The sequence below is a fragment of the Pseudomassariella vexata genome, assembly GCF_002105095.1.
Source record: "Pseudomassariella vexata strain CBS 129021 chromosome Unknown BCR38scaffold_3, whole genome shotgun sequence".
In the NCBI taxonomy this organism is placed as follows: domain Eukaryota; kingdom Fungi; phylum Ascomycota; class Sordariomycetes; order Amphisphaeriales; family Pseudomassariaceae; genus Pseudomassariella; species Pseudomassariella vexata.
In genome coordinates this window covers 1-12,090 of record NW_024467958.1, presented here as the reverse complement: position 1 = coordinate 12,090, position 12,090 = coordinate 1, and the positions used below count along the sequence as shown (strand labels likewise).

The following is a 12,090-nucleotide window of genomic DNA, read 5'->3' as shown; positions in this document are numbered from 1 at the left end:
GCGGCGATACATAAACCCGTCTTGTGACTGTTCAGGGACATGAAATCCACCAACTATGTAACTGAAAGACTCCATTTGCCAAGAATCGCGGTTTTACTTATTGGACCACCCCGCTTCCCCACGCTCTCAATTTACCCCAGACCCCAGACTCCTGTATTGATGCCAAGCCAAAGTCGGTTCTTGTCACCCGACTCATCCTGAGCAATGGGATATTTTTGCCCGAGATATGGTAGCATATGCTTGGCTGAGACAGGGGTATTAGTTGTGTTTGTTTAAAGGCAACCCCTCAAGTGTTCGTTTCAGTGGTTCACATAATCACTAATCCACTCAGGTTGGAAGCTTCTGGCTCTGAACAATCATAATGGCATCGGAAGTACAGATCAGCAACGTGCAAAAGGTAGCGGACAAGGAGTTGGAGGAGAAGCTTGGCGTCAGCGCCATTCTTGAGGCGAAGCAGGCTACCGAGGACGAACATGCGCAGACGCTGGGCCAGGCGCTGCGGGAGAATCGCAAGGCGGTTATGTGGTCTATTTTGATATCAATGTCTATTGTTATGGAAGGGTAGGAAGATATTCTCAGATCTCAAATCGCCGGTGCTCGTTGCTTATGGAGTGGACCCAGGTATGACACAATTCTCATGGGGAACTTCTTTGCCTACCCCGAGTTTCAGCGCAAGTTCGGGAGTTGGTATGGCGGAGATATCGGCTGGCAGGTCTCTGGTCCTTGGCAGACGGGACTTTCCATGGCAAGCACTGCCGGGGCCATATTTGGTATGGACATCTCCGCTCACATCATCGTCGATGTTGGTGTTAAATAACATAGGCGGTCTTTTGAACGGCCACTTCGCCTCGAAATATGGATACCGATGGGTCCTGATTGTTGCGATGGGATTCCTCAACGTCTTCATATTTATCATCTTCTTTGCGACGGGGCCAGGGATGCTCATTGCTGGTCAAGTGCTTTGCGGTCTGTCATGGGGAGTCTTTGCGACGCTTAGCCCGGCATACGGTAACAATAACAGGACCTTCAAGAGCAATTTCCATAAATGACTAATTCTCCACTGCAGCTTCTGAAGTGTGTCCAACGAACCTACGTGGGTATATGACGACTTATGTCAATCTGTGCTGGGCTATCGGCCAGCTCATCGCAGCCGGCGTGCTCCGCGGTTGCCTCAATATCGTCGGAGACAATGGCTATCGCATTCCATTTGCCATGCAGTGGGTGAGTATTTCACTCTAAAAACTCGCATCTACGTCTAAATTGCGCACTGGGCTAACATTTCATCCCATCCGTAGTTGTGGCCTACCCCACTCATGGTAGTCGCCTACCTCGCCCCCGAAAGCCCATGGTTCCTCGTACGTAACGACCGTTTGGATGAAGCCAAGCGCTCTATCATCAGGCTCAGTGGAAGCAAAACGGAAGAGCAGATGAACTCGCAGCTAGCCATGATGTTGCACACAACCAAAACGGAATCTGAAATCACCAAAGATGCCACTTACATGGAATGCTTCCGCAACGACAACCTGCGACGTACGGAGATCTGCATGGTTGCGTTGGCCGGACAGATTCTCTCCGGGAGCAGTTTCGCTTACACTCCTACTTACTTCTTTACCACTGCTGGGATGCCTACGGAGAGAGCTTTCGATCTTAGTCTTGGTGCGAAGGCGATGGCATTTATCGGGACGATTCTGTGAGTAAATAATATGATTCTGAAAGAATCCCTGTTCAGTATGCTGACAAAAGAAACTTAGGTCATGGTGGTTGATCTCATACTGGGGACGACGCCCTATCTACGTCACGGGCATGGGACTTCTCTTCGTCATTTTGATGATCATCGGCATTTTAAACGCTTCCGCTGGTTCCAACGCGCTCTGGCCATCGGGTGGTCTTTGTGTTCTGTGGCTCTTCATCTACTCCCTGACTATCGGTCCTCTCGCTGTAAGCATACCTTGCCGAATATTTGCAGAGTTTGCTAATAAACCTCGCAGTACAGTATTATCTCCGAGACTTCGGCTGTCCGCTTACGGCCACTGGCTGTCGTGCTAGCTCGCAACGCCTACCAGCTCGTCAATATTGTATCGCAAATCCTGCAAGCATACATGATGGTTCGTCTTCCAGCCCTCCTCTTGAAATCCAACCTAACAAATGTGCGTCCAGAACCCAACCGAATGGGACCTCAAAGGACGTACGGGATTTGTGTGGGGCTCGACGGCCTTTTGCGTCTTCATCTGGTCCTACTTCCGGCTCCCTGAAATCAAAGGTCGCACGTACGAAGAGCTAGATATTCTGTTTCGCAACAATGTATCCACACGCCAGTTCTCCAAAGCTCGTGTGGATGCGTATGCATTTGCGCCTGGAGGGGTGCACGAGGAGGAGGTGAAGTCGCTAAAGTAATCGGCTGTGCGCACTCCAGGGGGGGAATGAGAGTAGTAAAATCATCAGCAACATGGGTTTTGTCAACACGGTAGAATCGGATGGGCTTCATGTCACCTTAGGAAAATATTGAAGAACTACTGTAAAACTATCCATTTCAGTGGCTGATCATGCTGCTCATTCACATGCTGTCATAGATGACCACCAGAGCACGGCCAGATGAACTGACAAGAAGTCAGATCAGGCGCGTTATATACGTTGAAGCACTTCAAAAGGTTCTGAAATGAGCCATAGTCTTTATAAAAGGAGAAGGTTGGGTCTTCATATCCCGTTCACCATCCTCTTTGACAGAAATCCGACATCGCCGCTCTTCTACTTAACGGTTAAGCCACCATCGACTGAAACCATCTGTCCCGTGATCCAACGGCTCTTCTCAGAGGTCAAGAGAAGTACGACATCAGCGATATCTTCAGTTGTGCCTATACGTTCTTCGGCACGGGCCTGTGCGCAGTAACGGGCATTTAACGTCTCTTTGTCCATCGGCTTTTCGCCAAACGCTTCGGCATTTATATCCGTAATGACGGGCCCTGGTGCTACAGTGTTGATCGTGATGCCGTGAGTGCGTCCAAGCTGTCAATGACAGTTAGTACCAAATGTTTAAAGCAAGAAACACAATAGGGGGCTTCAAGACCGACCTCCCAAGCCCACGTCGCAGTGAGAGAGTTCGTAGCTGCCTTTGTAGCAGCATAGACGCCAAGTTTTTCTGGGCCCATTTGGGACATTATTGACCCAATATTTATGATGCGACCGCCACGGGGCATCTTTCCTTGAGTGACGACGGCCTGGGTCATGAAGAGAGTTCCAAAGACATTCACGGAGAACTCGCGCTGGAGATGCTCGGGGGCCATGGTTAGTAAGTGACCGAAGCTGCCTAATCCAGCATTGTTGACTACATAAGAACTATAATTTAGCCTCAGGTTCTTGGGTTCTGTGTATTGAGGCAGTCACGAACCAAGGATATCAACATGGTCGGTATCGAATGCCTTCAGGGTGTCTGTAACAATCTTGGCAGCTCCAGCCTGAGTCTCAACGCCGGCCTGTACTATGGTTGTTCGAGCACCTAGGTCTCGAATTTCCTGTGCGACATTTTCGGCGCGGGAGGCCGACTGATCTGATACGTAGTTCACGGTGACAGATGCGCCGTTCCGAGCCAATGCCCTGGCTATGCTGGCGCCGATGCCGTTCTCACGGCCAGAGCCAGTTACAATGGCGACCTTTCCGGCCAAGGATAATGATTCGGCAGCCATTACTTCGAAGTTGTGTTAGAAGTGCTGAAGGCTAATGAAGTGATTTCAGAAAAGAGACGTGAACAGTCTTGGATGGAACAGATTTGAAAGAGCAGGAACGTGGTATATATAGGCATAGCAAGATCAGTTACTGTGGGTCGGAGGGGCTTCGAGCTGCTATGCAAGTGTTGTCAACTCAATTATCCGGCTACTACGTTGGGGTTACATCGTTGCTATTGTATCACTGCGTCAATAGTGATTTATCTACCTACTGGCCAACTGCAGTAGACCCGAGTTAATATCCAATTAGAGAGCAACATACGGTGATCGGAAAGGCATTCCAAATACCAATCATGGTAATACAGGTATGGCAATGATAGATGCGGCGCAACATCGTGACGCCTGAGAGGTGGTCGGTGATCTGGGATAAATATATGGCCATTGTGAGACCTCAATTGATTGAGAGGTTAAGAGCAAAAGATCTAATCGACAATGTGGATCCGTTAGTTATATGGAAGTCCACGTTGGAATTTGGGTCTGGGCCCGAATAATATCAACAAATTGAAATTGTTCGCCTGAAGGATACTATTAGGACTACGCTTTACCAGATTTGCGATCATTATACTTGTATATTGACTATACAGGAATGTTCCGATTTACATTACAGTAACTGTCAAACTCCGAAAGGATTCTTGATATCGGATAATGTCTTTAGACACTTAACAGTCCTTATCTTGCTATTTCTAGTCCTGGTAATTACCTTGAGGGCTTCACCCAGGATCACACATCACGTTACTGACTGAGGCGACTTTGCTCTTTAAAGCTGCAATGGAGTTGACCATTTCTATGCTCTCAATGATTGTACTTGCGATAACCTTATTCATATTCAGCCATCTTAACCTCGTGGTGCCTTCAAAATAGCGTTATCATCAATTTGCCATCTAACAATAACGTACTTCAATATATGGAGTACGCATGATTATGTTCAACTTTCGTAATCGGCGAACGCATCCTGAGCGTGTCGTGGTCACTTAACAAAGGGCACCCGCCCCTCGCCGATATTCAAGCAATTGCCCACAGGCCATTCAGATCTCTTACCTTTCTAACGCCTAGGTCCGTGCAGTGGCTACTGTGGTTTCCAACCATCTTTTATCCTCATTGCATCCATCAATCGCATTCATCATGATCAAAGACATCACATCTTCTGTCACAACTTCCAGTAAGTAATCCTCGCAAGTCACCATCTACCTGCCCTGGGAATATGGCTTCTCACCAGACATAAGCAAGCCACACCGCGCAGTATCCGATCGCGGCGCCCAAAGAACCTGTGGCTGTCAATATGGACAACGTATTCCACCGTGAAGGCACCATTGCGAGTGTCAAGTAATGGCTTCACACTGACCTGGACTACGAAGGTTCGAAGAGTACAAGGTCAAGTTCAGAGTACTTCAACCACGGATCCCTGCCACCGCTCATCTTCAAGCCAGCGTTTGGAGATGGCAACTTCATCCAGGGTGCGGCTGACATGGAGGTGGGGCATGGACTCTCGTCAAGCTCCCGCTCTTCGAGTCGTCTCTTGCACTTCCCACCAGGGTCGCTCAGGATGTGCACGACTTCCTAAAAAATTACCCGTACGATCTGGTCCATCGTCGCCTCACCACCCAGCCGTCTTGATCGACAAGTGGATCATGCGAGCCCCATCTCGACGGCTGGTGCCTTGCGCTAACAAGGAACCCAAGGAGTCCTATCGCCTTCCCGCAGAAGTGGATAACTAGTGGATGAGAGAATAAATAACGCATCTAGTGTAAACGATTTGTGATGGCCCGGTATTCCTGTGAGACTACATGTGGCAAACCCACCATTACTTGATCCTTCCACTTGGGTAAGCCTTATAGACAGTTGGCTTCTTTTGATGGGACGTGGATGTCTGGACAAGCTTTTGTCCCACTCGTAGTTCTACCTTCCAGAGTGCAGCTGATCCATAACATTGGGATCACCACAAACGAACCCGTCCGAGTGGTTCCTCAGGGCTTATCTATGGAGTCCAAATTGCAAGAACTCTATGAATTTTCGGTCCTTGCATTATATGGAGACAAGCTTACGACTCGACCCACCTGCGATAAGCCAATTCAACCACTTTAGAAGCGGTGTCCACGTCCAAGAGGGGCTCACGCGCGACTTTTGTTCATACAGAAACAACTGCAGGTTCCCTTCCGTTCCCGGCCGTAGTCTCAGGCACCAAATCTTGATTGGATTCGGAGTCTCCCGCCATCTGCATAGCTCTACAAGCAACCCCGGATGAAGAATGATAAGGGATCACGCCTCACCTCCGATATCCATGCATGAGTCCCCCGAGAGCCCGAGATTTGGTGAATGAGTCGCGTAGTTTACAAATGAGAAAAATCGACGCGCTGCAGCTACGAGATAGCTGCGAGAGAGAGAGAGAGAGAGTGTGAGATGCGGGTAATCCGTCGCGGACATGGCCCAAGCTGCGAGCTATCAGAGACAAGTGATGCTCTGCCTCGTTTAATCTCAGCCTGTGGACCCTGTTCGAGATAGGCGATGAGTCTATTGATATTACCACGTATATAAAGACCAAGTGATCACAAGTCCTCTGGCGTGTCGGTTTGCTTCCCTTCTCACGTCCTTCTGCCAGACGACTTGCACCGAAGTTGGTCAGCATGAGACTCACCGCCCTCTCAAACCCCTGCACCGCAGCTGCGGCCGCCTTGGCCCTGTTCTCGTGCGCCGAGGTGGCGTTTGCCAGGCCAAGTCCTGAGCCCAAGGTCCCTTCGCGGGTGCAATGGTCTCGCAACCGCGGCAAGAAGATTGCCAGAACTGTCCTCCAGCAATCTCTCGAGGCGCGGCAATACTCCAACACGACATCTGCCTCCTGTCCCGAGACCAAGGCCACCAGCATCACTGCCCCCTATGAGAACATCTGGGCCGGTCTCTCTGACGGGGAAGCTGCTTCGGTCATCGCGTGGTTGTTTGGCCAGCCTGCGCTCAACCTGACCGCTTCGGAGAACGCTACTGCGTGGGACAACACAATGTATGTATATTTTCTATCACCGTCCGTCTTTCTGCTCAGATACTAATCATCAACCTGTAGTCTCTTGGTCGAGCTGATGATCCCCAACAAGACTGATGCCGTGGCGTATATCGACAGCGGAGCCGCAACTCCCGCCCGCTATGCGCGCGTCGTTATTGACAACCGTGCCACCGTGGATCCCTACTTCCAAGACCTTCTTGTGGGTCCCTTACCCTTGAATAATGCCACTGCCAGCTATCAACCACTTGAGTTCCCCCTCACGCGCAAAACGGAGGGCAAGGTGCGCAATGTTGGAGCCGACGATGATGATGCCCTGTACTCAGCCTGGCTGTACAAGATCGGCGCTGAGATGGTCGACATCACCATGGATCTGTGGGGTGGTTCTGCCATGGGTGCTGATAACGACACGTTGGATATCTGGGGCATCGACCCCCTGTGGCAGGACGACGGTCGCATCATCCGCTGGGACAGCTTTTGGAATACGCCTAACGACATCTTCGACGCCGAGACGCTGCTGCCGCTCGGTCTGTACTTCAAGAGCGACGTGACGGGCCGCGACCCTAGTCAGTGGAAGCTTGAAGGATGGCTGTACAACAACATCTTTTACAATACCACCGAGGAGTTCCGTGCGGCGTACTGGAGCGGTGCTGTCGAGAAGCTGGCTGCCAACGTGGACGGCACTTGGGCGCACACCGACCAGCAGGGTGATGTTCTCCCCAGCGATGCAAACTATCCCCCGACCACGATTGCCCCCTCGGGCTCGCGGTTTTCGCTCGACTACGAACGCAAGTACGTTGAGTGGATGGACTACACCTTCTTCATCGGATTCTCAAGAGACGTTGGCATGACCTTGTACGACATCCGGTTCAAGGGCGAGAGGATTCTGTATGAGTTAGGTCTCCAGGAAGCATTGGCCCATTATGCCGGAGGAGATCCCGTTCAATCTGGCACCTCGTACCTCGATTCGTACTACGGATTTGGTCCTTACGCCTTTGAGCTGGTGCCTGGCTACGATTGTCCCGAGTACGCGACGTATCTCAACTCAACGTTCTACGTCGATGAGACTACTCACACACATCTCAACTCCATCTGCTTGTTCGAGTTCACGGCCGACTATCCGATGCAACGTCACAGCACGAGCGAATATGTCGCCAACACCAAGAACACTTACTTCAGCGTGCGCTCGGTGTCGACCGTCGGCAACTACGACTACATGTTCACCTACAGCTTCTACACCGACGGCTCCATCGGGGTTGAAGTCCGCGCATCCGGCTACATCCAGTCGGCCTACTACACAACCGGCTCCGACTTCGGCTGGAAGATCCAAGAAGCCCTGTCGGGGAGCATGCACGACCACGTCCTCAACTTCAAAGCCGACTTCGACATCCTCGGCACGGCCAACTCCATGCAGTTCGTCGAGAACGTGCCCGTCTCCCGCGTCTTCCCCTGGTCTAACGGCAAGGCCCGCAACACAATGCAGCTGCAGCGCTCCACTCTCACCACCGAGGACGAAGCCCGTTTCGACTGGGGCGTCAACTCTGCCAAGCAAGTCCTCGTCGTCAACACTGACGCACCTAACAAATGGGGCGAGAGCCGGGGATACCGAGTCCTCCCCAGCTTCGGGGCCATGCATTTGACGGTCAAGGACTCGAGCAACCTCGTCAACGCCGCCCGCTGGGCCGAGTACGACATCCAAGTTACGCGGCAACACGACCATGAGCCCCGCGCCGCGCATGCCTACAATTCCCAGGACGTGAATGACCCGCCCGTCGACTTCTCCGCTTTCTTCAACGGCGAGAGTCTCGAACAGGAGGACTTGGTCCTGTGGCTGAACGTGGGTATGCACCACGTCCCCAACACGGGTGATCTGCCCAATACCGTGTTCACGACGGCGCATGCGGGTCTGACATTTGCGCCGAATAATTATTTCGACATGGATCAGAGCCGTCGCACGGTCAATATGGTGCGGATCAATTACTCCGGTGGGAGTGCGGCCGAGGTCGAGACATTTGGGCAGAAGGCTGCTACTTGTGCGGTGGATTTCACGCCTGTCGAGTACGATCTGTGGCAGTATAAGGGGGATGTGGTCGTGCGGAAGTTTCCCTATGATCCGAATGATCCGTATTATGAGACGGATAGTATTGTGTAATGTTCAATGAGTAATGGGGGTTTTGGCCAGGTTTTGGTTATGAAATGACTGGTTACCTAGTTGTGAACAATTAAATAATGATGTTATACTTCGAATTGTCTCCCGAGTATGCACTCTGGGTTTGTTCCATGTTTTATCTTACTGAGGACGAGCTACGGACTCGCTCAGATTGGTCATGTCACTGCGTATTTTGTCTCAGTTGGAATGTATCAAGTCGGTGTGAAACGCCGCGTTGGGTGCATACAATACATCTGATGCAATGGCGGTTAATCAACCCGACAGTGACAACGTACCCTATAGATATGGTATTAAATTAATACATTACTAGAATTTAGCCCCGGCTCACTGCCAAACCATTCCAACATGATCATTTTGCATCGCGAAACTTTCCACCCCACCGTCGCACCCTCCCAGAAATCAAGAAATCATACTTCACACCACTTGCAGACACAGCTATCATCCACAGCCCGACAAGTCGCATCTTCGCACGCCTGATCTTGCTCTGGTGCTCACTCCGCTTCGGCAACGACTTCTCATCCACCCAAGCCGATCTCCAGGTTTTCTCAGTATACCAAATCCTCCATCCAATTCACCTCGCAGAAAACCTCTCCGTACCCGTTGCCAAACTCGACCATCTGCTCCTCCATTTCCTTCTCCTGAATGGCTATGTTAGTTGAAACGTGGCAAATTTCCTCTTGAACCACGCCTTCACATCCTCCGGCATCTATTTCCCATCCATGTCGCCACCCTTCTCCTCAGAGGGATATAGCGACACCTGGAAACATTCCAGACGCAGCCAATTGAAGATGCCGGGCTCGCCATCAAGGAATTCCAATCGCTTCACGCACTGCACTCATCGGTGATTCGACCTCCATAGCGTGCTCCAGCGTGGGGAACTTGTTGCACGGAGGGTGGCCAACGGGTATTTACCCGTCGAGATGTTGCGTGACGACAAGAAATGCCTCCTCATGGTCTAATCTGTAGACGGCTAGAAGCAAGGCCTTCAGTTGGGGCAGCCAGGGGTGGTGGTCGGGGGTGGTGGTGTTGAGGACGTCGCAGTTCTGTTTGGGGTACTTGATGTCCCACCAGACTTTGACCAGCCGTGTATAGTCTCAAGGGAGAGGCTTTACTTGGCTAGCTCTAGGAGGAGGCGAGGCAGTTCGTCGATCTGGAGGTGGTAGGCCCCGGGGTAGGCACAGGTGCCGACGACCTGCATTCCGGCATTTTGCAGGTCGTGGCCTAGACAGGTGAGGGAGTCGGATGCGATAGATAACAATGTGGCGTGGTCAGGAAGAGGTGCGGCTAGGACCTCCTTAAACGGGGATCTCAAGGGGACTCCCCTATAACCTCAATCTGCATACACCCTTTGTTGCGCGTCGCACCCCCACCCGCAACCAGGCTATGGCTATCGGCTGTCCCTTTGCATTCATGCATGATACTGCCTATTGCGATTTCCACGTCTGCGCAGCTGCTCGGGTCAACGTGGTGGCATAAGGACGTCCCTCTGATAATGACTTTTGAGGCTGCGCCCGCAGCTTTGGCTACGCACAAAATGGTGCCTGTACTCAGCGCTGGGCAGGCATGTCGCATGGCCGCATGGAGGTAATTCTTGCAGGACATAACGCCTTGAAGATCGGCCACAATGTTTTTGCTGCAGCTCGGTCGCGGGTTGGCCAAGAAAGATGTGGAGTTGGCGTTGGTGACGTGGGAGTAAGTGCGGAAGTTGGGGTTGAACACGTCGTCAACTGTGAGGCTGAGCGACCTGACCGAGGGGAGGCCTTTTCCCGGAATGAGGATGTTGGTGTTGGTGCTTCCTGACCGCGCTGGCTGAGCGTTTACAGCAAAGGGAGTGCTAGCGTGGAGAGACGCAACCGCCCAGACAAAAATGAGGAAATACTGCATCATGAGTTTTGGGAAAGTACTTTGAAGTGAGATAGTTACAGGCACAAATCCAGAGGTTGTGTAAAGGGATTTACTTGCGGTACTTATAGAACGAACAAGTGTCGGCATTTGGCGCGAATGGAAACTTTGTACTTTGTTTGGAGTTACAGGCTGTGTATGCGGGTTGGTGATTCAAGAATGGTCAATATGCGCGCGCCTAGCGAATGCGGTAATAGCCGGGGTATGTTTGCATGCGGATGTAACGATGTTTCCAACTACCAATCTGTACCCACAATAATTCAGCAAGAACCATGCTTTAGTAACACTGGTCTTAGGCAAGGGAAGAGGAAAGCGCCTTTGAAAAATCGAGGTCATACTCGTACCAAGCTCCGATCCCTTGTAAGCTCCGATCCCTTGTCGAAAGACGTGGACTTCTGACTTCACGTGCCGCTCCCAATCCTGAATTAGATCTTCGTAGGTAATCAAACATCTTTTTTTCCCTTCAAGCAATCACCTCGTATTACCCTAGGTTCATCTAAGCTAGTGACTGCGTACCTGTACCAAATGAAAAAGGGACGGTAAGTAGGATATATTGTCGGTTGCATAGTGAAATTTGACGGCGCTCAGATATAGATGCAGCTTCAATTCCTCTGCCGCTTGTCGATACCCATTTAAGACCTCTTAGGCTGGCTGATACCGAAACTACGGCTACGTGTCTAAGCGAACTGAGTTGTTAAATAACCCCGCAGAGATGTAAAAGCTGCTCAAGGAGTCGGCACTAACGAACGACACCCTGAAATAAAGTCTCTTATTGCTTGCCTAGAAGAGTCGTCGAGATATGAGTCGCACCCCTTTTCCAGCTTCCATTCATAAAATGGAGCACGATAGGGCACCCTCCAGTAACCCTCAGAACCTAGCGTGGAACACCCTCGCCGATCTCGTGCTGAATACCACAAATATAACAACTGTGGCAAATGCAAGTCCTGCAGCCATTCTATATGAGACCGCGTAAGTGCATTGCCACGAACCTTGCTTACTACAAGATGCCCATCATCTTCGCCACTTTCCTCTACACCCGACATTGAGCTTTGTCCATAAAGCCATGATTGGATCCAACAGAAGGGCGGGATCCTCTAGTACAAGTAGCCACTCGAGCTCCAGTTCGCGAAGAGGAACTTAGCAGACTCGGTGGGTCGGCCTCAGAAACTGCAGAGCCATAAATTCATGTTCCGCCCCGAGTAGGAAGCACCTGTGTGTGTACCACCCTGATTCCAGTCAATCCAACAGGAGTGCCGTCATGAATTATCAAATTTTTCATTGTCTCAGGTACATACATGCCAAGCATCATA

General features: G+C 51.1%; 4 protein-coding genes across 4 annotated transcripts; 2 read left to right on the top strand and 2 right to left on the bottom strand.

Annotated features, from left to right (window-relative positions):
* Window positions 1-361: 361 nt before the first annotated feature.
* Window positions 362-2,615, top strand: BCR38DRAFT_506457 (sugar transporter-like protein; the record flags this gene model as incomplete). The annotated part of the gene is made up of 8 exons (XM_040864941.1): window positions 362-561; window positions 622-770; window positions 823-1,008; window positions 1,067-1,221; window positions 1,296-1,690; window positions 1,752-1,938; window positions 1,989-2,105; window positions 2,158-2,615. 8 exons carry the CDS (start codon window positions 362-364, stop codon window positions 2,392-2,394), a joined length of 1,626 nt encoding a protein of 541 aa, XP_040718461.1. The 3' UTR covers window positions 2,395-2,615.
* Window positions 2,247-3,744, bottom strand: BCR38DRAFT_362409 (uncharacterized protein). Its single transcript, XM_040857186.1, has 3 exons — window positions 3,386-3,744; window positions 3,069-3,322; window positions 2,247-3,003 (listed from the first exon to the last, which is right to left on the bottom strand). Exons 1-3 carry the CDS (start codon window positions 3,678-3,680, stop codon window positions 2,746-2,748), a joined length of 807 nt encoding a protein of 268 aa, XP_040718460.1. The 5' UTR covers window positions 3,681-3,744; the 3' UTR covers window positions 2,247-2,745.
* A 2,596-nt stretch (window positions 3,745-6,340) lies between these two features.
* Window positions 6,341-8,860, top strand: BCR38DRAFT_336516 (putative membrane copper amine oxidase; the record flags this gene model as incomplete). The annotated part of the gene is made up of 2 exons (XM_040855462.1): window positions 6,341-6,711; window positions 6,772-8,860. 2 exons carry the CDS (start codon window positions 6,341-6,343, stop codon window positions 8,858-8,860), a joined length of 2,460 nt encoding a protein of 819 aa, XP_040718459.1.
* A 1,052-nt stretch (window positions 8,861-9,912) lies between these two features.
* On the bottom strand, window positions 9,913-10,862 carry BCR38DRAFT_422336 (uncharacterized protein). Its single transcript, XM_040859510.1, has one exon. It carries the CDS (start codon window positions 10,763-10,765, stop codon window positions 10,187-10,189), a length of 579 nt encoding a protein of 192 aa, XP_040718458.1. The 5' UTR covers window positions 10,766-10,862; the 3' UTR covers window positions 9,913-10,186.
* Between the last annotated feature and the right edge of the window lie 1,228 nt (window positions 10,863-12,090).

Coding starts and splice junctions, on each gene's coding strand:
- BCR38DRAFT_362409 (XM_040857186.1), bottom strand. CDS start 3,680: ATGGCTGCCGAATCATTATCCTTGGCCGGAAAGGTCGCCATTGTAACT. Junction 3,323..3,385: donor CGACCATGTTGATATCCTTG/GTTCGTGACTGC, acceptor GTTCTTATGTAG/TCAACAATGCTGGATTAGGC. Junction 3,004..3,068: donor CTGCGACGTGGGCTTGGGAG/GTCGGTCTTGAA, acceptor TGTCATTGACAG/CTTGGACGCACTCACGGCAT.
- BCR38DRAFT_422336 (XM_040859510.1), bottom strand. CDS start 10,765: ATGATGCAGTATTTCCTCATTTTTGTCTGGGCGGTTGCGTCTCTCCAC.